A 12,077-nucleotide genomic window follows, 5' to 3' on the forward strand; every position below is an offset into this window, starting at 1 on the left:
CCCAGGTGGGCTCCGGTTCACACTAGCAACTCGGCTGCCCACAGGAGGCCGGCCCTACGCTCCGCATGCCCCCCACGGCCTGTGTCCTGGCCTGGCCAAACCAGCCCCCTCCACTGCTCTCCGGCAGGCTGAGCTATCCCTGTGCCCCATGGAGAGGCCTCCTGGTCTATGCTGAGGCTTCTCCCTCAGCCCTGTATTACTGTCCCCTATTAGAGCTGCTCCATGTTCTTCACAATAAATGTCCCTGCGGCCCACGGGGAGGTCTTTCCTAAAGGGGCCAGGCTGACAGTCCTTGAAATGTTAGTTTCAGTATTAGGATGGAATTGTGCTTTGACTCCAGCAATTCTAATTGTCGAGTTGAGGTTTCCTGAGCTGTAAGCGGGGACGATGACAGTGACAGCCATGAGGATCAAAGCAAAGAGCAGGAGGGACAGCTGGCAACAAACCACAGAGGCACCGTCTGTGTCGGGTCTGTCCCCTTGTCTGAGGCCTGTTCCTCGGCGGCCGCTGCAGAAGCGGGACACGGCAGGGCAGGGCAGCACCTGGACAAGGTGAGCCCACAACACAGGCTGGTGGCATGAGAAGGGACAGCAGAGGCGGAGCCAGGACAGGCCTTCCTCACCTGCCTCTCTGAACGCTGGGTCTCTCTCCAGCTATGTCTGTGGGGACACCATCCATGGAGTTCTTTGTAGGGGTTACTGCGGGTCTCAGTTCTACAGTTTCCATTTGGCCTTATTTCCAATATGCTGGCATCGTTTACACCTCCCGAGTCCGCAGAGATTTTCAGGTCTGTCAATTATTGCTTTAAAGCACGGAGCCTTGCATGGCCAGTGTTTCTCAGTGGTTAGAGTGTCGGCCCACAGACTGAAGGGTCCTGGATTCGATTCTGGCCAAGGGCACGTACCTCGGTTGCAGGCTTCATCCCTGGCCTGGGTCAGGGTGCATGTGGGAGGCAACCCATCTATGTTTCTCTCTCTCTCTGTCTCTCCCTTCCACTCTTTCTGAAAAGCAATGGAAAAAATATCCTCAGGTGAGGCTTAAAAAAAAAAAGCAGGGAGCCTGTTCTCCATCATGCCCGAGCTCGGGCTCCAGGGTCCTAGTGGCTGCTCTGCTGCCTCTGCTGCTCCTGGTCATGCGGTCCAGAGTTCATGGGCCTGACTGTCCATACTCCACACTGGGCATCATGCTCGGAAGACTCTCTGCAGGAACCCTCTGCAGCCCTGATAAAGCATCTCCCCCAGATGGGACTGTGTCTCTCACCGTCACCCAAGTGTAAGACGAGGTTCTGTGGGGCATCCAGGTGTTTGAGGCCCGGCTGCCCGGTGCCAGGGCGGCTCACTTCCAGGTCACTGCTGCCCGAGCGCACTGGTTCTGGGGTCTCAGCTGACAGTAGAAGGGGCCTCCACTGTGAGTGGGCTCCGGGCTTTGACTTTTCCCGTCTAGCCAGGGCTGCTCATGCTGGGGACTGTCCTGTGCCATGGAAGGTGTTCAGCAGCATCCCTGGCCTCCCCCCACCAGATGGCAGTAGCATCCTCCCGTCCCAGATGTCACAACCAAAATGTCTCCAGACTGTGCCAGGTGCCCCTGGAGGGCAAAGTCACCTGGTGATAACTACCCTGGAGACTCTCAGCGTCGGCAGAAGCACGGCTCTGTTTCCTGGCTGTCTCTGGGGTCAGCGAACACTCTCAAGGCACAAACAGCCGAGGGCAGTGCTTCCTGGGCCACCCGGCCCTCCCCTCGGACCAGGCCCAGTGAAGCTCTGTTCCTGTTCCTCCATGAAGCTTTCAGGACCTTTTCACACTTTCAGTTAAAGGCTGGCCTAAGTCTGCAGGGTCCAACTTAGTGGCCTCAGCCCATGGCTCCCGAGCACCTGGAATGTGGCTGCTGCAGGGGGAGCTGGGGAAGGCTCAAGTGCAAACACACTCCAGGTGCAGAAGCCTCGGTGTGAAGAGAAACCTCATGTTCTGTCATTGGCTGCACGCTGCAGTGGTATTTTAGGTGCACTGGGTTAGATAAAACGTGTGGAAATTCACCCCATTCGCCTCCTTTCCCGTCTTTAACGTGAGTACTGGACATTTGGAACTGCCTGCCTGCATGTGACCTGCACGGCATTTGTAGGGAGGCACGGATCTAAACCCTCTAGTCTACTGTAAGGAGGTGGAAGTCCCCAGAGCACATGCTGCAGACAGGGCTGGGCTTTCTCATGTTTGCTGCTGTTCAGGGTGTACGCTCAGTTAATGCCAATGGGTTAAGAGACAGGAGGCAACCTCTCCCTATGCATGCAGGGCGCCACAGTTTAGACAGGCCTGACGAGGGAACAGCACAATTGCGCTGTCCCAGGGCATCAGTACAGACAGCTGGAAGGGTTACCATCTGTAGGATGTGAACTTTTCATAACGACAACATGATTAATGTGTATCAGGACTCACATTCTATCCAGGAGTCTACATGCATCTCCACACGCAGACACAATCCATGCAGATACTGATCTCCCTTCAGCGATGAGCTGAGGGGGCCGCTGTCAGGGCCCGCCTTCCTGGGCTGTTCAGCCACAGCTAAATGATGGCATGGTCAAGGGCCCCACTGTTCCCACTTTCCCACCCAACGCCAGACTCCTCCAACAGGCTAGTCTGCACTCCAAGGTGCCCTGTCAGCTGGTGCTGACTCTGGCAGACCCAAGTGATCCTACTGCACCTCATCCTCGGATCCCACCTCAGGGTCTGCTTCATGGACAACCCCGCCAGAGACCATCAATGCCCCAATGTACAGCTAAGAAATGAGGCACAGGAGGGTTAAGGGACTTGACAAGGTGACACAGCTCCTAAGCCTCGGAGCAGGGACCTTCTCCACCACGTGACAGTCCCTCCCTTCAGGAAGCAGTAAAAGCCATCGACCCCCACAGAGAAGATGCATAGGTGGCCAGTGAGCACAAAGATGCTGCACAGGGACATGTGTCAGGGACATGCAAATTAAAACGAGACACCTCTGCGCACCCACCAGAATGGGCAGAATCCAGGTGCTGACGACACCCAGTGCCCAGAGGATGCAGAGCCGCAGGAACCTCACTCACTGCTGGTGGGGACATGGGGGGTGCGGTCGCCTTGCAAGGCAGTTTGGTGGTTTCTCAGAAAACCAAACATACTCTCACCATAGGATCCAGCACTTGTGCTCCTGGGTGTTTACCCGAAGGAGCTGAAAACATGCCCAGAAAAACCTGTACATGGATGTTTCTAGCAGCTTTATTCATAATCACTAAGACTCAGAAGCAACCTGGATGCCCTTCAGGGGGTGAATAAATAAACTGTGGCCCATCCGGACAGTGGAATATTACTCAGTGATAAAGAGGGGTGTGCTGTCGGGTCACAAAGAGGCAGGGAGGAAGCTTTACTACATATTCCTGGGTGAAGAAACTGCTGGAGAAGGCCACGTGCTGTGGTTCCAATGCAGTGGCCCTCTGGAAAAGCAGAACTGTGGGGGCATGAAAAGACCCATGGCTGCCGGGGTAGGGTGGACACGGGGCTTTCAGGGCAGTGGTGCTACAAGGGTGGACACACTCACTGTACGTCTGCCCAAGCCCACAGAATGTACACCCGCAGTAGGAGCCCTGACGTGGACTGTGGACTCCGGGTGACAAAGGTCATGCGGGCTCACTGCCTGTAACAAGTCACCGTCTGGCGGGGACGCCCACAGTGGGAGGCCGTGGGGGAGGCGGGCGTACATGGGCATCTCTGTTCCTTCCTCTTGATTTTGCTGTGAGCATAAAACCTCTTTAAAAATAAAGTCTTCACGAGAAAATGTAAACTAAAAAGTTCAATGCAATGGGCATCCCGGGCGCCTCCCTGAGGAGCTCACGGCCAAGAGCCCGGGGTCTGGTTCCATGCGGCCCCGGGGAGGGGGGGGGGCTCACCTCTGAACTTGGAGCGGATGTTGGCCAGCTCCTTGTTGATCCGCTTCTCCTCCGCCTCCTTGCTCTTGCCTGGAAAAGAGCGTCTCTCACCATCCCGCACGCCCCCCTGGCACAGGCCTGAGGGACCAGGGGGGCTGCCTCCAACCACGGCTGAGAGTGCCCAGGGGCCGGGGGCCAGGGGCTGGGGCCAGGCCTGTGCACGGCTGTGTCTGCGTGTGCTTTCATGAGCGCTCCTCACAGGGGCACAGACAGATCCTGGGCCCCTTGGGTACGTCCTCTCACTGGGCGGCCACCTGGAAGCCTTCTTCCCACAGCAGCAGCCCCAGCATGAGGATCAGGAGCACAAGCCCACAAGCACTGCCCATAACTGGACGGTTGTTCTGATTTTATTCCGCGGAGCAAGGCTGCCTCCCAGTGTCAAACCCACAAACGCCCCAGGGGAATTCCGAAGGAGCAAAGTGCTACACTGGGTCACAGGCGCCAGTCCAAGGGAGGCTTAAAGGAAGTCAGGCATGGCGGTGGTGACCAGTAATCCACACAGATCCACATCGAATCACAGGGTTACGGGCCTTTCCTGCTGCGCACCGCCAAGCCACCATCCCATGCAGCGAGGGCAGCCTGCGCTGGGCCCGCGGGCTTCTGGGACAGCAGCTCAGGCCCACTCCAGCTGCACTCCTCCCAGGCAGAGGGCCACACCCACAACCCCACACTGCGGGAGCAGTTCTAGCAGAAATTTTATCTTTTCAGATAAAGAATTCGCTCTGGGGAGGGATGGGGTTTACTGCCCTACGCTGACCTCGGGAACCAACCTGAGCAGGGTTGTGTCAGCAGGAGTCGCTGATGCACGACAAGCCTCACCAGGCTCGCAGTCTGACCTCTGTCCCACCCCACGCCCTCTCTATCTCAAATGTGGCAGGTCTGTTGGCCACTGAAGACACGGAGCCATAACAGGCATCCCCACAATGGACTTAGGGCTCTGCTGGCTAATGAGTAACCTGGACTAGCCCTCAACCTCCACAACCTCTGCCCCAAAACAGGCCACACGTGCGCCCAGAGAGCAGCGAAGCAGGCACCTGGGCACAGGCTCTGCCACAAGCTCCAGGGCTTTCAGAACCCCACCCGTCCGTGTTCCAGAATAGAGTGCTGGTCAACCACTTCTCCTGGTTTGCGGTGAGCTGAACTAACCAACGGACAGCCTTTATTTATCCCCACCCGAGGATATTTTCCCATTGCTTTTTAGAGAGAGCAGGAGGGAGGGGAGGAGGGGAGAGAGAGAAACAACGATGTGAGAGACACATCAATAGGCTACCTCCTGCATGAGCCCCAGCTTGGGCCGGGTTCAAACCTGCACCCCAGGTACTTGCCCCTGACCGGGAAGCAGAGAGTACAGGAGGCTATCACCCAAATGTTTAGATAGTAACTGAAATTTACAGTAAAATTTGGTCTAAATAAAGATTTCTAGTCTGTGTACAAAGTGAGTTCACTGAGTTAAGTCAAAAGCCCAAAACTGACCAAAAAGCCTATTTCTGAAGGGAGATATCACTGCTAAAATTATACTAAAGTTGGTCAGCACAGTGGTCAGCAGAGCAAACTCTGAAGTCAGGCCCGGACACAGCTGCCAGTCCAGGTCTCACAAGCTGCACTGGCCCTGGGCCATCGGTGGCACCTCCCACCTCAGCTTCTCCATTGGTGGCCATGAGGGCACCAGAATGAGCGACAAGCATGACAAGCATGCACGAAGCAAAGCAGTGTGGCCACAGGTGGTGCTGAGCATTGTCAGGGCCACTCCCTTTCCTCCTTGTTAAAGTGCTAGAGGAAGGGGCCTCAGGGCAGACTCCTCTCAACTGGGACAACAGGTCTCAGAGGATAGAGGTCAGCATGCACAGAAGGTAAAGCCACCTGGACTCTGACGACACCCACCGGGGCGCTTTCATCGGCTTTGCTGGGAAATAACTCACATCACACGATTCACAATATAAAGCACATGACTCACTGGCCCTGGTGTATTCAGAGCTGCGCACCCACCACCATGACCCAGTTCCGCACAATGCTCCTCGCCCCAGAAAGACCCGGCCCCATCAGCAGTCGCTTGGCAGCCCCTCCCTCCTCACAATGGCCTCCCCTGAACCCTTCACAGAAATAGATTGACATGGTCTCTGCCAATGGGCTCCACCCACTCGCTGTTTCAGGGCAGCAAGAATCAGTCGCCATCCCTCCTACTGCTGAATGGCATCACATTATGTGGACACATCACACGTTGTTACCCGTCACCACTGGATGGATTTGGGGCTGTTTCTGCTCTTTGGCTATTATGAATAATGCTGCTACGGATGTTCATGTACCAGCTTGTGTGACACCTACGAGCAGACCTGCTGGGCCCACGGTCACTCTGTGCCTCATGTTCTGTGGGTGACAAGCTGTCCCCACGGGCAGGACCACTCTCCATCACCACCAGGAAAGAGGGCATGTCCGGCTTCACCACTTTGCCAGCACCTGTTACTACCGTCATTTCATCACAGCCACCCAGGTGGCTATGAAGTGGGGTCTCACTGTGGTTTCAATTTGCTTTTATGGAGGGTGAACGTATGGAGGTCCTCATGTCGCTACTCTGCCTGAAGGCATTTCTGCTATAGAGTCAGAGCCACTGTGAGTAAAGAGAGCTTGACCTCCATGCCTCCTGTCAATCCTGATTCCTGAACCTCCAAAATCCACCCTCGCCTTTCTACCCCCTGCCTTGATTTGGACCCTTGCCAGCTCCACCAGACCAGAGCGATCAATCTCTCCCTACCGGATTTCCTGCCTCTGAGCCTGCTCTAAAACCCACGCTCTGCATTCAAAATGCCTAATCTACTAATAAAAAACAAATTGCATAGTGTAGCTCTCCCGTTTAAAGTGTCTATGGTTGCCCGGCCGGGCGTGGCTCAATGGTTGAGCATCGACCTGGGATCCAGGCGATTGGGGTTTGATCACCGGTCAGGGCACATGCCCGGGTTGTTGGCTTGATCAATGACTCCCTCATCATTGATGTTTCTGTCTCTCTCCCTTTCCTTTCCTCTCTCTGAAATCAATAAAGATATATTTAAAAAAATAAAGTGTCTATGGTCCACATCCTACGGCGAAGGGCCCCCGTGATCTGGTTCTGCCTCACCTTCTCCTGCCACCCCCACCACCCACAGCTCTGAGAGCGGTCCTGCCGACCCTCGTGCCTCTCTGCAGTGTGATACACGGTGTCCTCTTCCCTGGGTCACCCCCTGCACCTGCCAGCTGGGCAAGACCTGACCTGAGCATTCCCCGTATTATCAGGCCTCCCACCCTCTCCTAAGCTGGTCACCATTTTCACTGTTCCTCTTGCACCACTTACCACTCTGCAGTATGAGAGCCCAAGCTACTGTGAGGACAGGGGCCACGTCTCATGATCCTCAGCATTTAGTATGCAGCCTTTACAATGCTCTACACAGGGCCCAACCCTCCTGTCTCCCTTCCCCTCTGACCTAACCTCCTACCGCCTTCCTCTTGGCTCGCTCAGCAGCAGCCACCTGGGCTCCTGCTGCTTCCTCCATATACTGGTTATCTTCCCCCAGGAAGGCCTTTGTACTTGCTGTTCCCTCTGTCCAAACATCCTCCACCTGAAGCGGTGGAGCCGGAGACACCTGACACCGACTGAACACTGGCCTCTCCACCAGCGCAGGTGATGCCCCCTCTCCACCACACAGCTTCCTAAGAGCCAGCGTGCGCCCCTCACCCACCTGTCAGGACGGGAGCCTCACCCTCCACCCGTTCTCCTAGTGAATGCTGCGTTCCCACCGCCTCCACACCACCACATCTCTCATCTAGACTAACAACTTGCCCTTCCACTCGGGCCTCCTCCAGCCTATTCCCCACAGAAGCCAGCAGCCTTTTGGATATACTCAGCCTGTCACTCACTCAGTTTCCCCAGCAGCATCCTATCTGCCACTCAGAGAAACAAAGGCTCGCTGCCAGCCCTGAGCACCCAGAGCCCAGCAACCTGACTTCATTCCCGCTACACCCCCCCAACCTCTATGCTCCAACTGCACTGGTCCCCCCGTCCTGCGGCAGAACCTGCTCTTCACCACCCCAAATATCCCCCTCAGAAGGCAGGTCCCGGAGAGCCGCAGGACCCAGCTCCCGTGGCACTCCTTCAGGGAGGCCTCCTATGAACACCCTTCGCCCCCATCCATGATGAAGGATGTTCTAAAAGACATTTCTATTTTTAAAGGTTGGAGTTGAGAGTTTAAAGTAACTGTCTGGGTTGACTCACTACCAACAATAATGGTTAATCGATACTGGCTTAACCATGGAGAAGTTTCATTTGCATGTTCCATTACCAGAGAGAACTGCCCACCAACCAGAGGCATCCGGAGAGAAACCCTACCAGACGCCCACCTCCCGTGCTTTGATTCCTGGGCTTCAGAGCACTGCCCACTAAACCCGTGGAAACAGGAGTGCAAAATACACCCCGTACTGCACAGTGGAAAACAGGGCCCTCTCTGCTGCTCGCTTCAGGTGAGAACCGGAAAGAACACCACAGAATCACAGGTTCTCTTTAAAATGCCTCAAGAAACACAGAAGCTCTCCAGTGAGAGCTACCTGTCCAAACCAGGTTCAATAATAGAAGGAACTGTTAATTCACTTAAAAGTTAAAAAGTAGAAGTACTACAAGTTACTCTTCCCCAACCAGTGATTAATCCAAAGTATAAATAATGGCCATGTGGCCATGCAGGCGTGTAATATATAATGTTAGTCACAAACGTATTAACAGGAGAAGGCTGCATCACAACTTTGGACACTGGACAGAGATGGCCCTGTGATAACTGTCTCAGCCTAAGAGAGCAACGGGGACCCAGCTGCCTGCAGGAGGGCGGAAGGGGATCAGTGAAAAGCAAACCTCCTCGGCAGAGAAATGAAAGGCTCAGGAACTGAATGTGCTGGTGCCTGAGCAGGTGCAAGTCAGGAGCACGGGCTGGAAGTCCATGAAAGGAGGAGCAGGCCCCACCACAGACCCTGCAGCCAGGTACCTCGCCCTGATCCCAGCAGGAACACTGGGTGCTGGGTGAGGCAGCGCACTGCGGAAAGCACACTGCGTGGAGGGCTCACCGATGGTGAGACACCTGCTCCAGAACAGCAGCAGCAGGGGTACAACACCATCTACCTGGGAGTCAGGAGAGACTGGAGGGCCACTCAGGAAGGCTGGAAAGATAGCTGATGGGTCTGCCCCCCCAGTGCAAGAGACCCTCTCTGTCACCAGGCAGTGAGGCTTCCGCCAGCCCTGCCCACACTGACCAAGGCTGGCATGTGTTACTGGATATACCATCAGGCATCCAGAAGGGCCCACAGCATGAGCCAGAGACCAAAACACACCTACAGAAAAGGAATTCAAGCACAGAGGCTGTGCAGAGAAGGCAACTCGGAAACAGCAAGTATTCTCACATAAATAAGAGGGAAAACAGCTCTAAGGACCAGATCCCGCCAAAGAAGGGGCACTCAGACAGTAAAAAAGCCCCAAATTATAAAAGTGAGAGCAGAAATCCAAATCCAAAACCAGGGCCAGAGGGCCAAGTTGAGTGCCTCAGGAAATAAAACAGCACAAAGAAATGGAAAATGAGGGACGAAAAGTTAAGAAAACATAAGGCAAGAGACCCGGTTTCAACTATTATCTGGTTACTGAAAAAGAGAAGGTGAAAGGAAATTATCAAAAAAACAGGAACAGCCCTGGCCGCTGCCTGCAGACTGAAGGGTCCCGGGTTCCATTTCCGCCAAAGGCACATATTTTGGTTGCAGGCTTGATCCCCAACCTCGGTCGGGGCACGTGTGGGGGGCAACCAATCGATGTGTCTTTCACATCAATGTCTCCCCCCCACACTCTCTCTGAAAAGCAATGGAAAAAATATCCTCGGGCGAGGATTTTTTTTTAATTTTTTAAATAACCAAAAAAAAAATATCTCCCCAAACATGAAGGCCACAAGTTTCCAGAGTGAGGACGGGCGCCCCACCCACCGCCACACCTGGGCACAGCATCCTAACACCTCAGACCACTGGGTACTAAAGGCAGAGCCAGGCTCCTCAGAACGGTGGAAGCACTGCTTCCAGCCGAGACTTCTACCCAAGCCAGGTTCTCAATTAAGTGTGAAGTAAAAAATACATTTTTTTTTCCAAAAATGCAAAATCTCAAACAATGTTACCTCCTACACAGTCTTTCTCAGCTGCACAGAAGATGTGCACCCCCAAACCAAGAGCAAACGAGCACAGGCCCAGAGCACAGACACTCTATCTGCAAAGAACAGGTCCAGCCAGAGGCCAGACCCTTGGGTGCTGGCAGGAAATCCAAGCCCGGCCCACCCCGGGAGGGGCCCTCTCAACGGGGCGGGGACTGAGGCTGCTGTGCTGTCCCCCCCCAGAGTGGCTCTCAGTCACATCCCAAAGCTGGGACTGAAGAGCAACAGGTGCGTCAAAAGTAATAAAGCCAAAGCAATAGCTAACTCCAAAGAAATTAGAAGTTGAGCCTTCTTCTGGGCTAAGAGGAATGTTTTCAGACATGAATTAGATGCTGCACATAAGTGAGACTGAACGCTGCGACGTACCAGAGACGGGGAGGAGGAGCGCTCAGGCAAGTCACGTCCTCACCTCCCCAGCAAGAGGTCGCTAAATAATGACTAACAGGGAAAACACCCGCACGCTGTGCGCACATGTGACTTAGAGTAGTAAGTAATCCAATTTTTTATATTTTTTTAATACATTTTTATTGATCTCAGAGAGAGGAAGGGAGAGAGAGAGAGAAACATCAATGATGAGAGTCATTGATCCGCTGCCTCTTGCAGGCCCCCGACTAGGGATCGAGCCCACAACCTGGGCATGTGCCCTGACCGGGAATCGAACCCCGATCTCCTGGATCCTAGGTCGACACTCAAACCACTGAGCCATGCTGGCTGGGCAGTAACCCCATTTTTAAAGTAAATATGAGAGGAAATGTCTATAAAATTAAAATAACTGACTCTGAGGTTTAGGAATGGATGAAGAGGGGTCATGTGTTTTACAATCAACTACTTAAACTACATTCTTGACTATAAATTTTTCAAACACTTAATTAGGGACAAGACTAGAACAATAAATGCATGCAACTGGGAAGACCTGCCCAGTTACTACTACAGCACCCCCTCCCACCCGGCTAGGATCACCACTGTTCGTGGTAAATATTCCAGGACATGACCACCCCCCCACCCCACCCGACCACCACCCAGGGCCTGACCTGGGCTCTCTGGTGATGTGGTCCCTACCACAGCCATCCCTCCAACAGTCACCCTCCCCATGCTCCAGTGCAGGCATCCCACCAGCCCCCACCTCTCAGCTTGCCCCACCAGGTAGGCAAACTGAACACCCACTGCTCCCAGGACCTACAACCCACTGTCTCCCCCTTCCTGTCCTTATCCCCCTCAGCCATCATCAATCCCAGCACATAACCAAGCCCTGACCCTTCTCCTGAGCCTGGACGGAGCCTAGATGGCGAAGGTACCTGCTGAAGCCACACGCCCAAGTGCTGAGCTGCCTCACACAGGGAGCCCAGGGAGGCCCACCAGCTCTCCCCCTGCTTCTCCTGCACCCCCAGCACCTCGCCCCTCACTGGCAGCCGGGGAGCTGCTCCCTCCTCCAGCACCTCCATCTGCCCTCTGCCTCTCTGCCACTCCACGTCTTCCCTGGCCCTTCTCCCCCATCAACCTGCACACATGCTCTACTCCCCCACCCCCAGGAGTCCTCACCTTTCTCACCTGGTTCAGAGCCTCCTGAGTGGCCTCTTGCCTCCCCTCCCCTCCCCTCCCCTCCACACAGCCGTCAGAGGAACCCTTCCAGGAGGTAAGTCCCTTCTGCTCACCCTCCACTGGCTCCACAGCCGAGGGAGGAAAGCCCTACAAGCTCCTGCCACCTGCCTCTCCCCCTCCACCCAGCTCTGAGATCCCAGACTCTCCCCCAACTCCTGCTCCAGCCACACTGGGTTCCCCATCCACTGGCCAGCATGCTCGGGCTCAGCACACCTGAGCCCAACTACGCCATCTAACTGCAACTTATTTTCCCGCTCTATTTTCCCCTTAGTGTAGTTTGTAAGGTCCTCTAGGTTATACTTTTTAAATATGTTTTTATTGATTTCAGAGAGAGGAAG

The 12,077-nt window shown here is 54.6% G+C and overlaps 1 protein-coding gene across 2 annotated transcripts in view; it reads right to left on the minus strand.

Moving 5' to 3' along the window:
* Positions 1–12,077, minus strand: part of AP2A2 (adaptor related protein complex 2 subunit alpha 2) — a 47,730-nt gene that overhangs the window by 25,833 nt on the left and 9,820 nt on the right. For both annotated transcript variants that reach the window (XM_081154579.1, XM_081154578.1), the window contains exon 2: positions 3,908–3,976. In XM_081154579.1, coding sequence (XP_081010705.1) covers positions 3,908–3,976 — 69 coding nt within the window. The remainder of the gene's footprint in view (positions 1–3,907; positions 3,977–12,077) is intronic.

Source organism: Miniopterus schreibersii, assembly GCF_964146895.1.
Source record: "Miniopterus schreibersii genome assembly, chromosome: 12".
Lineage (NCBI taxonomy): Eukaryota > Metazoa > Chordata > Mammalia > Chiroptera > Miniopteridae > Miniopterus > Miniopterus schreibersii.